This window comes from Coccinella septempunctata, chromosome 2 (assembly GCF_907165205.1).
Source record: "Coccinella septempunctata chromosome 2, icCocSept1.1, whole genome shotgun sequence".
In the NCBI taxonomy this organism is placed as follows: Eukaryota; Metazoa; Arthropoda; class Insecta; order Coleoptera; family Coccinellidae; genus Coccinella; species Coccinella septempunctata.
In genome coordinates, this window is record NC_058190.1 from 36,213,864 (window position 1) to 36,232,668 (window position 18,805).

Genomic DNA, 18,805 nt, shown 5'->3' on the forward strand with positions numbered 1-18,805 from the left:
ATCCCTTACCTTCATTTTCTGGCAATAACATTGAGTGTTTTTCTTAGACAAGCCCATTCAACTTCTGCTTTTCAATTGAAAACATGTACAGTGTGGACAAAATTTGTTGTCTACTATGGGGATTTCGAGAACTAGAGAAGAGCTAGAAGAGAACGGATGACACATTTCCGAGCTCTTTTTCAGAGAAACATGGAATAGCGAAAACCGTAGCCTCCTACGTTTCTGAGTAATTAGCAAAACATGAGATTAGGATGATTTGGTAAAATTCTCATAACTTTTTGTCTTTACAGTTTCAGATCTGAAACTTGAACCTTCCAGATGCACTTTTTTATTTAGAATCCACTGACGAGCTCAAAATATTTTTCTAGACATACCTTTTATTGAACTTTTATTGGATTTGTTGTTTTTGGATTGCAAAGAAATCTTTTTTGTCAGTAGATTTTACTTATAAAAGTACCTAAGGAGGTTTCAGATCTGTAACTTCAAGGAAAAAGGAGTTATGAGAACATTTCAAAATCATCAAAATCTCAATTTTTTGCTAATAACTCAAAAACGAAGAATCGTAGGAGGCTTCGGTTTTCACCATTCTTTGTTTCTCTGAAGAAGATCTCGGAAATGTGTGATCCGTTCCCTTCTAGCCCTTATAGTTTCGAGATCCCCTCAGTAGAAAACGAATGTTGCCCACCTTGTACATTTATATACCATGTGTGGGCTCGTTAGATAGCTCACGGAAAATGAAATCCGACCATAATCTTTATTTTCTTTTAGTTTTGTGTTCCACAGAATCACAAAAGTGTCTAGAAATTTTTTTATTAATAGTTAAACGCTGAAATACGGTAATTGAGTTACGATGTCAATAAAATTGAATATTTTTCTCCAATCCCTCAGCCACAGCCCTAATCAACAGCTTACGGAAAACAAATCTTACCATAGTTATTGGTTGAAAAAGTATTAATTTTATTTTAAGGCTCTTCTTTCTTCTTATCACAACGAAACTAGAAGATAAAAAAAGATTATATTGGGATTTCATTTTCCGTGAGTTTTCCATTGAGTAAAACACATAGACATGGTGTAAGTTTCCATTTGAATAAAGGAAGTTGGATGAAATTGGCGGGTTTTCGAGTTTTCATTTTGAATTATTGGTTGAATTAGACCAACCCTGTATGATAAGGAATATTTGTGCCTAATGAAACTAAAATCTTGAAATTCTATTTCTGAACAAACTTCCATTCTACACTGACGGGTTTTTTATATTTTACTCGAAAATTTTATTTTATTTCTCATATATTAATGCAAAAAAACATAAATATGTCATTATTAGATATGAGCCATTTTCATTATTTTCTGTCATAAATTCAGTAACTTAAGAAGTTTTTGTTATCAAATACAGACTTAACAGAGCCACTCTTCAAAGAGTGGGATTATGCAAGGTTGCTGATATAAATGCTATTTGATAAAGGGGAAAGAACTACAAAAGCAATATGCAATATCCCATTTCAATATTTTGGTGTTATGATTCAGTCGACTGATTCTGAAGATTTACTGACACGTATTTCAAATGAGTAGGTATATCGCAAAAAAGTTTTCGTCATGTGCGTCTTGGGAGGTTGAGGTCAGACATTGTTCATTCTTCTAGCATTTTTATGAAATTTTATTGAAGCAGAATACAAAATTTCTGCTTTCAAGCAAGTTTTGAAGAAAAAATACGATCAACTAAGCTTATATCTTATATGTATTATGTACTTCTGTTTTCGATTCATGTTTCTAATGTTTTGATAATTATAACAGTAATCTACTTTTTAGTGCTTTCTTGTATCTTAAATAGAATACATTTTAGGTCTTAAGGACATCTTTGATGAAAGTCTCACGTGAGCTTTGAACCCGAGAACCAATCGTGGTAAAAATAGGTCGAATGTGAAATGTTTTTAGTTGCCTCGACAGTCGATAAATTGAAAATAATCGTTTTGCTTTCGGTTCGTACGTTGATAAAATTTGTGCACACGAAATCATTCCAAAATTTTCATATTCGGAAGCCATAACCAGAGAATATGATTTTTTGTAAGTAAGGACTAACTTGAGATTGATGGGGTTTAGTCTTCCTCGTGTATGGCTGTTGAAGGCCCCAAATCCAAATCCCTTATGAAGCTTGAACGAACTATCTGACGAAGTATCGAGGAGCAAAAACCAGAACAACCCATATATGTCGTTCGCGACTTGGCCCCGAAAAAGCTTGGTAGGTCAGACGAAATAACGCTAAAATCCCGTGGGAAATATGTGACTAGACGCCAAAGCACGCACGGCATCCAAAGAAACGTACGTAGCATCCGAAAATGTAAAAGAGCACAGAGCTTCCGCAAGGATATAAGGACATGTCGTCTGTATTCTTTGTTTCTCTTTAATTTATTTGTCGGTTCCTATACACGAGTATAAAAGACAATCGGTTTTCGTTCCTTGTGACATAATCCGTTCAGGTTTTGTGGAAGAAAGGTGGTCTTAGTAAGTTCATAGAAATATGAAGTACGTTGTGCTTTTGCCTTTTATGTTTTGTGCTGTGTACGGTGCACCGAAGCTTAGGGTGAGTGTCGACTTATATAACGCTATTGGATAGTTTTCATTCAAAAACCGGAAAGAATCGCAAATTGAAGAGTTAAAGTACCTAGGTACTTGATTTCATCAATCCGCCATAAATATCGTTTGGATGTTCTATGGTCCTACAACTCACAAAATGAAATGAATAGGACTGAATGGACTGGAGAAGACTTAATATGGCAATAATGGACATTCAAATCCTAAAATAAAAGTTGAATATAATATCTTATATTTGACTGAATGAATTTCGATTCTTTAAATGAGATAATGAATGATTTGCTGAAAAAGCTATCTGAACTTTTTATAAACTAAAGAACTTTCAAGTGGAATATTTTCAAAATCAAGGCAAGGACAGTATAATTCGACTTTTTGCGTAACCTGCTATAAAATCTGACCAAATATTGTGTCCGATTTTTTCCTCACTTTGAAAATCATACAGAGAATGTTAGGAAGTTTCACCTTTGGTGAAATAGGAACTGAAAGAAATTTTTTTAATAGTTTCTATTTTCATATTTCATTATTTTTCCACACAAAGTTGACATTATTGTATTATGATAAGTTCTTGGAATAATTTTTATTTGCCAATTGCAATTATTAAGCGCATGTTTATAAAATATCAAATATAGAGTTTTTATATGATACAATTCCTGAAAACTTTATATGTGTTTCTCCATACCATAGTTTAATATCATTTCATTCATGGAAGTTTAATTAAATTTCATCAAACCAGTATATTTTTCGTAAAACATAGTTATCAATTTTTCGTAACAATGAGGAAGTGTCTAATTTTTTGACTTTTAGCAAGTTAAAAATCTCTTTTGATGAGGAATTATTACTGATGCCGATCATTGAAACCAATCACCTAGATATAATGAAATTCCTAAATGTTTAACAGAAAGTTCATAGTGATTTTTGCATTTGAAAACCTGCAAATTGTTGGAATTATGATTTGAACTCTGTTTTTCTGTATGGAAATTCTAATTGCTGAGAATATTACCTTCTCCAAGAAGTGTTTCTTCAGAGGTTTTTTAAATGAAAAAACGAGTACGAGTTTTTAACTCATACTTATTATAACAGTAGATCTTGGAGCTCAGAAGAAACGCTTTTATTCCTATACCATTTTTTTTCGATTCGGCCCTGATATAGCGACTTTAAGTTTTCATAATGAGCTGTGCCACCCCTGGAAAAACAAAATTACCTTCAGAATACCTAGCTAAATATGTGACACTAGACATCTATGGATCTTTTGAACAGAGTTGTATTCAGCCAAAGTACCCAATTTTTCAAATTTTTTAACATCAAATTACTCGAAAATGTCGCATTATTTGAGAAAATATGAAGAATACTTTCATTTTACAAAACGTTCAAATATTCATAAGATAGCATCTAACTTAATTTCAAGAGTTGAGTTCTTTGAATTTTTGGTAATTTTATGATACATTATGATCATAATGAAAAAATTGTAAGACGTGGGCGATATCTTGTGTTCGAAAAAGATTAATCGAATAAATAAAAAACTATATGCCGAAATTCATTTCATTCGATTAAACAGTCTGTGAAACAGAACTAGAAATAAATTTTTTAATGGTTTATCAATAGCCTGTATGTTTTAAACCGAGCCGATTCGGAAAAAACAGTAAACGAAAAAAGTGTTTCTTTCGATCTCAAGGATTTACGGTTAAAATATTTGAATGAGACAAAGCCTCAACCTGTATAGTATAGGGTGGGGTAAATTCGTTGAGATTAAATCGCAGCTCTGTAACTGCGAGAGCTAGGAAGTAGGAAGAAATGGATATTTCCACGCTTTTCAAGAGATGGGTGATGGAAAAATCGCAAATCTTCTTTTGTTTTCAAGTTATAAGAGAAAACTAATTTTTCGGCCTTTTTAATTGGCGACTCTGTATCTACTAAAGTCTTAGTAATATCGAAAAATAAAAAGTAGCATTTATACTTATAGTCACTATATTATGTAGAAGTCAGTGGCGTAGTTGAAAATTTTTTTCATTTCATCTCTTCAGTGATTAGTCGTAACTTCAAATGTTGGTAGACTGAAAAAAATTTCGACTACGCCTCTGAGTTCTACAATAAAACGTGAGTATTGAATGTAACATTTGAGACTTTATGAGATAGAGATTAGAGGCGCCAAATCAAAGGACCTTTTTTTCAATTCTTGATTTGAATTCGAAATTTCCGAATTTATTCACAGCAAGTCGCTTCAGCAGACACTCTCAAGTCGGGTTATTGCGGAATTTTCTCTCTGCGAATAACAATTCGCAGATCTCCTTACAAAATTCCTCATTTTTCAGGTGATGCCACAAAGTATTCCTCCTCCACAACTTCTGACTTTGCCAAGCAACGCTACAAGTATCAGAACAGATATCAGCGATAGCTTCCAATGTGATGGCAGAGACTACGGTTACTATGCTGACGTAGACAACGATTGCCAAATCTTCCACGTGTGTCTTCCAATTACATACTCAGATGGCCACAACCAGACTTTCAGGTGGAGTTTCATCTGTCCTGAAGAAACTGTCTTCAATCAGGTGAGCATGAGATTCATTTCGAAGTTGTCGAATATAGAGTAATGGAAAGAAACAAATCATTGATATCTTCTCCTCTTCTGCTAGTTTTTTTAAGTATGTTTATCCTTTTTTTTGTTAGAGTTGTATTGTACTTTTGTGTTTGTATTTGAAACCAAACGCTAATGAAGTGAGTAGGTATGTTTGCTTAACCAGTCGAAAGAAATTTTCCAAATAGGCCATAAATAAGTTCTTAACTTTTTAAGTCGATACTCCTTAGTCCACCTAGTGGGACGATTAAAAAAAATCTCAAATCATCATGTTTTACCATGTAACAGAAATACTTTTATACTTTTTATTGAAGCTGGTTAAACAAATTCAGGTACAAAGCTATTTCTTCCAATATCTAACAGTAACTTTCAGTTAGGACGACTTGATACTTGAGACACTTTGAGGACCTGTTAAGACTGGTAATCAAAGCATATCTGGAAATATCGATAATTTGTAACGATCTATCATCTGTCAATACTAAAAAAGATAAATCAATAAATCGATTTGCAGGAAATTTTCACATGTACCAGGGCTGACGAGGCTATGGACTGTTCTGATAGTCCAAGGTTCTACAATTTGAACCGAAACTTTGGAAACATCGAAGAAGAGGCAGAAACTGAAAGCGCCCACATCGAAGATAATCAAGAAGTTTCGGAAGTTGAGCAAGATATCCAGGTTCCTACCAATACTAATGCCCATGTGAATATGGGTAGAAGATCTCGTAAAGTTAGGTTAAGTTCGAAACAATGATAGACGAAAGGTTTTCCAGAATTTTTTTATAAGTTGATGAATGTTCTGATTATAACATTTATTTTTTGTATGGAGAGCCAGTATTCGAATCGATTTGTTATGGGGTATTCATCGTTGTTCATGGAAAGACTGAAAAAATCAAAATAAATGATAAAATGGATGTGCTTTACTGTTTTCCCTTGACTGAAGGTCCGAAACTGATCCACTGTTTTGTAAATGGCCAAATGGTTAATATTTGGCGAAATGCTGACTATACCTACTTCTGATAACCCATGGAAAATCCTATTAAATATGAAAAAACACGTCAGACAAGAAAATGCTTATTGTTGAGATTAAGGAATTTAATAAGTATTTTCCATTTAATGAATTTTTAGATTTTCTGGGAATCCCAGATATTCCAACGAAAATGAATTGCATGAAAATATCTTGATTGATACATTAAATTTTGTGTGATCTTAAGACAGAATAACCCTGTAAAGATGGGGTAGGCATAGAGCATAGAGTAGCTCTGTTCTGCGAAGCGTGCTTGGGTGAGATGAGATTTGAAATATATCCTTAAAACTGACACCAAATGTTTGAAAACGCATATCTGAATATTTTCCTGGAAATTATGATAGCACTACTTCTGTTTTATGATTAACAGCTATGTCAAACACCAATTTATCTTTAGTAGAAGTAGCTACTTATAATAGGCTTTTAGAAGCCATAAATGTCTAAGAATTGCTCAGGAAATCTAAAAAAATTATACAGAGAACTTATGTAAATCAATCAATTCGAATTAACTTATTACCTTACCTGCCAATGAGAGGACTGGTTTAGTGCCATCAGCCTTCGTCAAACCCTACGTCGGTTATTTGAAAATGAAAATAAGGTACATCCTATTCTTTATATAACTATCTTTTCAACATGAAAAATAATATATGCACATAAAATAAATATCTTAGAATTAACACTTTTGGTTTCAAGCATCAGTTTCTTCATCTTGTCCTTCCCCAGAAGCCTCAGCTGCTTGCTGTTCAGGCGTCCTCAAATCAATGGCAAATTTCTTCTGTTTGATTATTTTTTTAGAATCCTTCATTTTTTGTGCATAATCCGCAAAAGCAGCTGCAAGTGCGTATGTGAGCTGCCTTGCTTGGTGTTTATTCTCGCAAACGAAGCTATGACAAATGAATGTCAGTCCTGAAAAATATGAATTTTGAACAACTTGCATCTTTTCAACTGAGCCGAATTGGAAAAAATAGTGAAGAAAAAAGTGTTCCACTAGACCTCAGGAATCGTCTGTTGAAATATAAAGGGTGTTTCAAATTGCGCGGTTTTTTTTAAGAATAAATAAAATATGGATGACGCACCGAATTCGTCTGGGTATTTTAACATTTAAAAAGTACGATGTACGACATTTATAAAAATGGCTTCGTACACGATACAACAACGCGTTCAAATTGTTAAATTAATTAATGAAAATCAGGGTTCTGTGAAAAGTGTTTTTAGAAAATTACGTGAATTTTATGGTTTACATTATCGTCCATCTGAAAGCACTGTTGGTTGAATTATTAACAAATTTCAAGAGACTGGTTTGGTGATAATCGAATTCTTGTGGCCAGAATATTGATAAAGAGGACATTTGGTTTCAACACCTCACTTTGCAAATGACACAATTAATTTATTGAAACAATAATTTCCTGAACGAATAATCTCCATAAACGCTGATGTCAATTGGCAACCAAGATCATGTGATTGGACACCGTGGGACTTTTTTCTTTGGGGGTTATGTGAGAAGCCAGGTCTATAAGAATAATCCACAATCGACTCCAGAACTAAAGAATGAAATAATTCGTGTCATAAGTGAGTTAGAACATTAATTATGTCAAAATTTCATTAAAATTTAAACAAAAGAGTAGACGTCTCTAGAGCTGCAAGAGGAGGCCATTTGGCAGATATTATTTTTCGTACATAAATGTCATAACTGATACTTCAATTACCAATAAACAGTTTTTGAAAACGATTGCAAATTATGTGTTTTATTTATTTTAAAAAAAAACCGCGTAATTTGAAACACCCTTTATGTATAAAACAAAGAAAAGCACTGCCGTGGAGAGGATTTTTAGAATGCTTCTACGAATTCATAATAAGAGGGGTCACCTATCCAACAGCTCCCAAGAAAAAAATATTTTCAATATTGATGTGGCAGATTACCTGCTGAAAACTGTCAATTGAACCTAGGAGACCGAATGATATCATAATCAGTAGGATGAATTTTTTATCACTACAAGTTGTAAGTTGTAGTAGCTGAAGAAGCACTTATGAAAGCGAAACAAGAGGAGCCCTAGTAAAAATCATGTTATTCAGTCTTTTACTTCAAAATTCAGATCTGAGTTACAAACTATACAGGGTGTTTCCTAATTGAATGTCAATATTTATGGGGGTGATTTTTGAGCCCATTTTAAGAAAAAAACTTCATATGAACATATGTCCTAAACTTCTTACCTTTTGAGATACAGGGTGGTAAAACTGGTAAAGTCTTCAAAAATAAATAAGACGCGAAGAACTGAATCTAAAGACTGATGAACTGTTACACGAAATAATGACAACCGCCTTGACAACAGAAATATCAAATTTTTGGCCACAGCTCACTAGGATAAGTACCAATTCTTACTTACATACATAATTTAATTTATTTCAATGCAGAGAGACGTTTTTTATTTTTACAAGCGAAAACGATGCATCGGATTGAAAAAAATCAAGTGATTAACCATCAACCTAAAAATAATTATTATTTCAGGAAAAATCTGTGGCGTACCATCGATGTCTGCCAAAATAAGTAGGTCAAATTACGTACGAACGCCACTGGTGGAAATTTTAAAAAAAGTGACACATTAAAAAATGCCTTTTGATTCATAGTACATGTATGACAAGTTTCATTAAAATAGCTGAAGTGTTATTGTAGATATTAATAATAATTAATTAATTTTGAAGACATTACCACCCTGTATCTCAAAAGGTAAGAAGTTTAGGACATATGTTCATATGAAATAATATTAGGAAACACCCTGTATACAGTTCTTGGCTCTTAAATATCTTGAATAATCTTGCAAAATTTGATCAACATGTACTTCCTGAGATGCGAAATATTTTATTATTTTCTTGTAATGCCATACTTGACTTACCTTCCTCCAGTTTCTTATCAGTAACAACAATCATGCTGAAAACCCTGGTGTATATAACATCTTGTACCCCATAGGAAATTTCGTTCACCCCATAGAAATGAGATAATGGTGAGGACGACTTCTTTGAAATTTCCTTATAAGAAAGACCCTCTTTAGTCACTTCGACTACAACACGGGGAAGTATGTTATTTTCTGGCAAGTTCTTAGCTTTGTTAACTAGAGTATCCACAGGTTTTCTGGTGTTTTTCATGCCCCAAAGTCCCCTTGCTGGTTCCCAGCCTGAAATAAGAAAAAGAATTTCAGTAGTTACAATTTTTAGGTCCTTACAGCAAAGTCTTCAATCGTAATCGAAGCTTTTCTATTTGGAGAAGAAAAGTTTTTGAAATTATCTCGATCTTCATTCGTAAAGATTTCTGTGCGAATTCTTTAATTTAACGTATGTGATTTTTGCTATTGAATAGTATTAAACGTCAAGTTAAAGGTTGATCCTGAAGTGTTTTCTGATAAAATGAAACCAAGGAAGTAACAAAATCATCAGAAAAATAATCAGATAATTACCAAATTAATTAATCTAGTAGCACATAAATATTCGAGAAGTTAGTTATAGACTTTATACACAAGGCACCAAAGCACACTGGTAAAACAGAGCCGACTCAAAATATAGGCATTAACGGTTATAGATTTTTCTGGATCATTGAGCACTCAGTAGTACCACGGCTGGAAAGCGGTACTTTGTGCGTCTTCAAACTGTCGCATTTCGCATTGATCACAGAAGTCAAGTCATTCCATACCCTAAACGATGTCTTTGAAACTCTGTGCACAATCTTCTAATTGATGTAGGTATATTTGCTATCTCCAAGGTTTGGCGATCTTAAACTACCACATATAAATCTGTCAAACGATCTCTTCAATTTGGATAAAGATTTGTTCCTCCATAACAGATGTGGCTTTTATCACTCCTTATTTCAACTCTAATTACCTGTCGAATTCAGTTTCGTTTACGAAATGTGAGCTGAATGATATCCAAAACCGGTACTAAATAAATACCAAATTTCGGTCTAGAAATTGGAAAAAACAATTGCAAAATGTGTTGAAATCAACAATTTGAGCTGTATATGATATCATTCTCAAATCATGAGATCAAATATGATGAAATTCATCAAGTGGCATCAGAATTGAAATTAGAAAGGAAATGAGTAATCCAAATGATATCAATTCATAATGTATATGTATATTATAGTAAATTACGAATTGCGATAATAATCACAATGAGGTTTTCCATTTGTCAAACAATATCAATGTTTGTGAAATGTTTTTTTATGACTTCTGCCTTGCGGCTTTCACACTCCTCTCCAGAGGGACATTCACTTATTCCAGATATCTTAGATGTCAAGAGGATTAAGCTATTTTGGAATCCCAGGTGTCGATCGAGTCATGTTTCCTCCTCGTCTCCTTAGAAAGCTGTTGGTCGTTCAAATTCTCTGGTAGTTTCTTCGGTATCAGGCCCGTTGATGAACTGACAATGAAGAATTGGGGATGGTCTCGATATCTTTCAACTTACATTGTTATTTGAAATCGCCAAATAGGAGTAGATGAGTTTTCTTCAACATTATTCAGCAAGGTCTGTTGTGAGTTATTTGTCGATCTGTGAGAAGCGTGCTATGCCAGTAGAATACCAATTCATTGTGCAAAATCTTGGCAACAGCATAATATTCTATTCTTGTACTCCATGCTCGCGAACTTCGGTGATGGGCTGGATGGTTTCATGTGTCACACAGCTATAACGACAGCTATCATCCACCACTGAGGCACAATATATTTCACATAGTTGCCTGTTGGAATCACTTGATACTGGATGGCAATGATAAAGCCTTCTGTCTTGGGAAGCAACATTCTGGAAGTCTTTTAGGTCTGGTTCATGCAAAGGTTTGCCAACCCATTTCCGTATTTTTCTTTCTCCTGAGTGTTCAACGATTTCTAAGTGATCCTATTACAGCTTTAACGAAGTAAAACTATCAGCATCACATATAACTCGATGAAGTTCTGATGAAACTGTCTTGTTGATCAAATATTCTCGGAGTCGTTCAATTTCCTGTGACAAACGGTTGGATAAATCAACAATTCCTCGACACCCAAGATGTCTCCGCAGTTTCGTACGTTCTAGTGAGCTTTATGGATGATGTTTATGTTGATTCGTCATCATTGTTCGCATTTTTCCTTGTAGGGCTGCTAAATCAGTGGTAGTCCAAGAGATTATACCGAATAATAATTTGATCAGATTCCTGCTGTTCCGACTAGTTTTCATTATCCTTTTTAATCTCTTCCGACAATAGGAAATACTCCTTCGGACGAAAATGATGTAATTTTTATGAAATATCTTTGAAACGTCACATTTTGAAATAGCCATTTCAACCGTTTCCCAAAGAAATTATTTTAAGTAGGTACTTAAAAATGAAAAATAAAAATGGGTTTTCAAAATTTAAAGCGCTCGTTTCTATCGCACAAGTTGGCAACATCGACTGAAATATACGTTCATAATAAAAGACAACAAATACACTATCTTGATGAGATAGACAAAGATGGCTGTCTATGAAGTCTGCGACGAACGAGGAAGGTCGTAAAATTTTATGGGATTTTTATGGCCGGTTGCTGTTGAGGCTCGCCAGTGAGTACGAGCCTTATGATGGCTGTAAATCAACAGCTGTTATTTTATAAGCAAGACAATGTACTTTTTATTTTCTAGTAAACGCTGTTGCCAATTCGTTAACTAGAAACGAAGCGATTTAAATTTTGAAACCTCATATGTGAAGAATGATTTTGAATAGTTTTCGCCGTGCATTTGAAAAATTCATGAATGAGACTCATAATTATTCAGTTTAAATTTGCATATGCTGTGATAACCCAAATTGAAGAGAATTCCCCATTCTCTCTTCATCTGTTTGATTGGTCCAGCCTGTTTGATCCCTAGATAGTTACATGTATTTCCTTTCTTTAATGTTTACTTGAGTTTGAATGTACCGTCTTCTGTTTCGCCTCTTGTTTTATCGAGAAGACGACTTATTTAGTTCAAACTTCATTCAACAAATCATTGTTATCATTATTATTCAGAGAAACAATCATAGACATATTGAAAGGAGTAATAAGTGAATAAGAACAATATACAAATAGAGAATTGATGCAACGTTACTGAATTCACGTTTTTTTGAGGCAAATTTTCCAATTGAAATGGCATGTACCTTCATCATTTAACAGGAAGAATCTGTTGTTGACAAGTATGGGTAAATATAGGACTTCTTTGCATTCATTACTTGACTGAATAGATTAGTCATTTGTAAAGATATCGCAAAGATATTCTTGAAAGGAATAGTATATAACATTACTAGCAAGTTAGCAGGTTTTTACTCACTGGCGAATGGAGGATATAACTGACGAGCCGCAGGCGAGTCAGTTACCTCCTTGAGCCAGTAAAACCCGTTACCTTGCGTGTATTGTTTTATGTTTTATTTGTTTCTCATTTGTAAAAAGGTTAGATAAATTCCAAAAAAATCTCAATAATTTGTCGCAAATGTCGTAATCTATGGAAGCGTTGCCACGAACATGTCTGTTTATTTTTCTTTACATTTGTTTTGGCGAAAGCGAAAATGAATGTACCAAAAGAAATTATTGAGGCAGCCAGCAGTGTAGCTTCAAGTTTATAACCTGCAAGATCAGCTTCAAGGTACGAGCGAGAATACGACGACTTCAAAAAGTGGCATAAAAAAAAATAGTGTGATTGGGGTAACTGAAGATGTTTTGTTGGTCTACTTGAATCAACTATCAGCTAGATTCAGCCCTAATACTTTATGAGCAAAATGGTCTATGCTGAAAAGCTGCTTGGAAATGAAAGAAAATGCCCCTGTTCGCAGGTTTCTTTTGCCTAAAAAATTTATTGAAAAATATGACGTTTAGTTGTCATTTGCAGATTTCAAAAGGTATTAGCCATAGATAAGCGTTTCTGAAACGAAAAAATGAGCGTTATACGCCGAAAAAGGCCAAGGTATTAAGTAAAGAAGAGGCTGAACAATTTCTTTTACATGCTCCTGATGACCAGTGGTTGCTGGCGAAAATGTTACAATATTTGGGATTTTTGGATGTTGTCGATGTGACGAAATTCTCTCCTTAAACATGAATGATGTAGAAAATATGGGAAAATACGTTATTGTGACATTGCGGCAAACAAAAAATTTAACAACAAGAAGATTCACCATAACCGATGATGGCTGCAGCTTCAAGCCCTGCATGTTATACAGAAAATATGTACATCTTCGGCCTCCTGGAACAGAAAGCCTAAGATTTTTTTTGACATACCGACATGGAAAGTGCATTTCCCTTAATGCTGGCCAGCACACTATTGGTGGTGTCCCAAAGCAAATAGCGAAATATGTGGGTTTAAAAGACCCAGAGTTATACACCGGCCACTCTTTTAGCAGAACTGGAGCCACTATGGTTGCGGATTCGGGTGAAGATATCTTAGCACTAAAGCGTGCATCAGGAGGGTGGAAGAGCACCGAAATTGCGATGAGTTATGTCGATGATTCGGTCAACAAAAAAATCTAAATGTCTAGCAAATTATTTGGTAGTAAGTTCAGCAGTTTCTGAGTCAACAGATGGTTCATGAAAAATTTGGAATTTAATGATTTACCTGACGAAATAACAAATTTATGATACGGAGTATTTATTATTTGAAATCACTTAAAAAGTTTTGTGTGTCATGTCTATTTTCATTATAAACGACTCATATTGAATAAAAAACCACCCGAAAACTTACCGAGATACTTCACAACGAAACTTATTGGCAAATCATTAACTGTGACAACAGGCTCCTCCATTATTATCTATAGTTTCCTATCACTTATCCCAAAGGCTCGAAACTCTTTCGAATACTCTTATTCTGCAGCACCACTCACTGAATAAAGCCGAAATGACTCACATCGTTACCAAAAGTCGAATAGCGATGGTCACCTGTTGAACTTCCGCTTTCAGCAAGGTTTTGCTATTAGGGACAAAGGTGCGCTGTCTGTCCCTTCACGCTTGAATATACATGACCCCCACCTGCTGTTTTATCATTTTTTCGTCCCAATGATTCTATATCAGTTTTAGAGGAGAATCTGCGATTGCACCATTGTTTGAACGGAGATTAGTGTTATCTTCTTGACGAGTTTCGAGAAGTGGCTGATTGGATTTTTTTTTGCTTGTTATGAAAGCTGGAGAGAGAATTGCGAAAATTGATTTCCACAATACAGTGCTTTTATTTGAATTATTTATAGGTGTGGTCACAAGAATAGATCATTGTTTGGTATCTAAGTACCACCGTTAAGGTTTTTTTTTTTGGTATATACAAAACTTAAAAAAATATGGTTTCATCTAATAATTTCTTATCCCTACACCGTTTTCGGTCTGTGAAAAATTTTGAGATATTTCAATTTCTGCACACACCTTGTTCAACCAAAATAAATAAGAGTTAATCAATACATTTTCCTTCACCACTTCGATATGTAAAAATTTTATTTCTCGTTGTGTCAAGGTAGAGACTTTCTCAATATACAAGGGGCAATCATAACAATGACATGAACTAGAGTCTAAACTAGACCAATAATAGGATAAACTATTCTGCTCATCTCAGTTTACTTTTTCCACTTGACAGATTTTTCAATCAACCTCTATAAAAAATCTGTCAATCCTCATCACACTATTGAAGGTTTTAAATTTGATGAATTGGATTTGGTCTCTGTCGTAGACTGTTGTCTTAATATTAAGCTAGAGATATGTTCATGGAAACGAACATAAACGAGGATATATTGAAAAATTCTTAGCCTACTATAAAACCAAACAAAATTTCAATGTCAAAATATTTTAATACTCAACATATTCTCCTCTTAATTGGATACATTTATTACAGCGAACCTGCCACGTCGCTAGACCTTCCAAAAATAATGTTTCTTCTTGCTCTGCAAACCAGACCTCCACAGATTTTATTAACTTCTCGTTGGAAGAAAATTTACGACCTTTTAAACTTTTTTCCAGCTGGGGAAAGAGATGATAGTCGGATGGAATCAAATCTGGTGAATAAGGCGGGTGTTCTAGTAATTCAAACCCTAAATCAGGAATTTTTTGCATGTGTGCAGGGGCGTTGTCCTGCAGAAACTAAACATCTTTGGATAGCTTTCCGCGTCTTTACTCATTAATTTTTTCCCGTAGAGTGGTCAGTAATGTCGAATAGTAATCTCTGGTTATTGTTCTACCCTTATCCAAAAAAGCAATCATGATTACTCCATGGCAATCGCAAAAAACTGAAGCAAGAACTTTTCCAGCAGATTTTTGGACACAAAACATCTTAGGTCTTGTAGAACCAGAGTGTCGCCATTCCATCGATTGTTGCTTTGTTTCTGGATCTTAGAAATGTACCCAAGTCGCATCCATAGTAACAATTCGGTTCAAGAAGTCTACATCGTTTTCAAATCGAGTTCAGATCGAACACGATGCTTGTACCCTTGCACGCTTTTGATGAAGATTCAAACATTTGGGGATCTATTTTGCAGCAATTTTTCTCATGTCCAAATTGACGTGAACTATATGATGAACGCGTTCGTATGACATATTCAGTGCTTCAGATATCCGTTTTAGCCCAATTCGACGATCTGATAAAATCATGTCATGAATTGCATCGATATTTTCGGGGACTGACACAGAAATTGACTTTCCCGATCGTTCATCATCTTCAATGGAAAATTTACCTCTTTTGAAGCTTGCAGTTCAATTTTTCACGGTCGCATACGAAGGACATTGATCACCAAGGGTATTAAGCATATCTTTGTGAATCTGCTTACCTCTTAACCTTTTTAAATACAGGTACTTGATGATGGCTCGATACTCTTCGTTTTTCACAATTTCGGTGGACATCTTCTCTCTTTTAATTTATTGCGTAACTCTGGTTTACTTTTTTGACCTCAAACTTCACACTGACAACTATAATGAGTTATTGTTCGTTGCTACGGTAAGGCAATATTTTTTTTCTTGGCTGAAGGACTTCGGTCGATGGCCTTTTGGATTGTTCCAATAAAGAACTGTTAATAATAATAAATATTTTTTTTATGCATGGAACTGGTCTAGGCTAACTAGATATCAATACATCCTCGTACTGTCCTCGAATCCTTCGCATCAAACTCAAAAACCTGTATGAACTGAATTTTTGCGTGTCAGAATGGTGCCATCCGAGTTGATTATTTTTACGCATACAAAAGAATCTATCTTTAACACCTCGTAAAGATGACAACACTCATTTCACAACAAGTTTTGTGCCGCCTAAATATCGCTCACGGGAAAGATACCATAATCTGCCGAAATCAAAATCGACCTAAAAAATTATTCAGATTTGGGTAAGCGCTACGAACTCATTGTTCAGTTAAAATTATGTTGCGTCCTGGTGAATATTCCAAATACCTACCTTGTTATTTGTGTAATCATCTACTTATGTCATCTCCTGGGAAGAATATCACAGGAAAATATTTTATAACAAAATCAGAATGGCGCAACTGTAATTTCTCACATTATAAATTGAAAATGGGTGGAATTATTCTTATATGTTGCTGATAGATATTATCATCTTATGTTCCTGGACGATATAAAAATGTATGGGATTGATTTTCGCATTGAGCAACTCGAAAACATTCATCTAGTTCCTAATCGTACGAGTGAGAAATATTCCACTACCTGACAACCTGGAAAACCAGAATTTTTATTATTTTGTGAAATTGAAGGGCCTTGATAAAAATATAGAGGGTATTCCTAAATTGGAGGTACAAACGAAAAGAGGAGATTCCTTCAGTAATTTTAAGAAAAAAAAGTTTTTCTCTTACAGTATCTGCACTCCGCAAGATATTTAACTGAAATTTGGTATAAATATTACAATTGATACTTCACACCATGTGACATGCTAATTCCGATAGCAAATCTACAGATTGTACTATATTTTTTCTGGAACACTGTTATCTGTCCTTCTCCAGAACTTTTATGGTGAGCAACTTTTTATATGAAAAAATGTAAAAAGAAGTTTGTTGTTCAACTAAACTTTATGTTCTCTTGTAGTTTTGTCGTATCTGCTAACGATTTCGAGAATAAAATGTGGAACGATCCTCAGAAGAATCCATATTGTCATAAAAATTCAGTTAGTAAGCTGTGATGAATGAATTCATTGTTAGTTTTGACACATCGAAACAAACTCTCTATTTATAATAATTTATTTATGTGTTTTCACAACTTTAATGCCCTGTATCTCGAAAACGAAACGTTTGCGATCCCATATTTATGATACCTTTTTTCTTCCAAGTCTTTCATATTGCATTTTTGTTAGGTTTTTGCTTTCACAGCTTTAATTCAAATGAATCGGAATTTTTTACTGATTCAACTTTTCAGCTTCCGATAACTCACCTGAGTAATAGGATGATATTTATCATTAGTTTTTCGTATGGGATAGGTGAAAGTTTATAAATTGTTAATTGGTTCCGTAACTCACAATAGTTTGAAGCCTGCTAAAACTTAGAGGAATCATGTCAAACATCAAACAGCTACAAGAAATTTCACACCAAACTATGGGAAATAAGTCGTCGTGCTATATAGAATTGTGAAGTGATTTATTTCTCGTATTTTCATATTATTTCCTCTGAACTTATTATGAACGAATTGGAAATAACAATATTCATTTAAATATTCAAAATATACATGGTGTCCCTTTTAAACTGAAGAAGTTCAGAGTAGAGGAAATTCAGCAGTAACAGAAAAATGAGCATTAGATGCTTTATGCGTCATTTTCGGTACTTTTACTTGCCTGTTGAGTTCCATAAACAGTGGACGCCAGTGAATATCAATAATGGGTCGGCAGTTTTTTTTTTGATATTTTCTATATGCACTGAACTACTTATTTTTATACAACTTCCTGGCATGTTTTTCAAAAACAGCCTATCTGCGTGTGTTAAACTTTAACCGCATCAATTAACAAATCAATTGAGTCTGGCATTTCACAAGAATCAACAAGTTTTTCAACCTGATAAAGAAATAACTTCAGAACAACACAGATGCTCAATGCGAAGAACGATGGGCGAGAAACAAACATCATCTCGAGCGCAAACCATAGAAAGAAAAAGGAAACACTTTTTTTACCATTTTTTCCCAATCAGCTCAGTTTAAAAGGTACGGGCTGTTGAAAAATCATAAAAAAAATTTATTATCAGTTCAAGCTCACAATCGGTTTTATCGAATGAAATGAGTTTCGGATTATAGTTTTTCATTTATTTGATTAATCTTTTTCGAACACAAGATATCAGCCATGTCTTCCAGTATTGTCATCATGACCATTACGTACCATAAAAATACCTAAACCTTCAAAGAACTCAACTCATTATACTAAGTTGGACGCTATCTAATAAATATTTCAACGTTTTGTGAAATAAAAGTATATTCTTCATATTTTCTCGTGAAATGCGCCGTTTTCGAGTAATTCGGTGTTCAAGAATAAAAAATATTTGTGTAATTCGAGAAATAGGGTACTTTGACCGAATGCTACTCTTTTTAAGATCTACAGATGTGTAGTGTCACAGTTTTAGCTAGTAGTTCTGAAGATAATTTTGTTTTCTATTGGTAGCACAGCTCATTATGAAAACTGGCTATATATTTTTAATAGGGCCGAATTTGAAAAAA

General features: G+C 34.2%; 2 protein-coding genes across 2 annotated transcripts; one reads left to right on the forward strand and one right to left on the reverse strand.

The window, feature by feature from the left end:
* Positions 1–2,339: 2,339 nt before the first annotated feature.
* On the forward strand, positions 2,340–6,069 carry LOC123308270. Its single transcript, XM_044890858.1, has 3 exons — positions 2,340–2,575; positions 4,896–5,132; positions 5,670–6,069. Exons 1-3 carry the CDS (start codon positions 2,513–2,515, stop codon positions 5,907–5,909), a joined length of 540 nt encoding a protein of 179 aa, XP_044746793.1. The 5' UTR covers positions 2,340–2,512; the 3' UTR covers positions 5,910–6,069.
* Positions 6,070–6,781: 712 nt separating this feature from the next.
* On the reverse strand, positions 6,782–14,165 carry LOC123308268. Its single transcript, XM_044890857.1, has 3 exons — positions 13,881–14,165; positions 9,074–9,352; positions 6,782–7,088 (listed from the first exon to the last, which is right to left on the reverse strand). Exons 1-3 carry the CDS (start codon positions 13,939–13,941, stop codon positions 6,871–6,873), a joined length of 558 nt encoding a protein of 185 aa, XP_044746792.1. The 5' UTR covers positions 13,942–14,165; the 3' UTR covers positions 6,782–6,870.
* Positions 14,166–18,805: the final 4,640 nt, after the last annotated feature.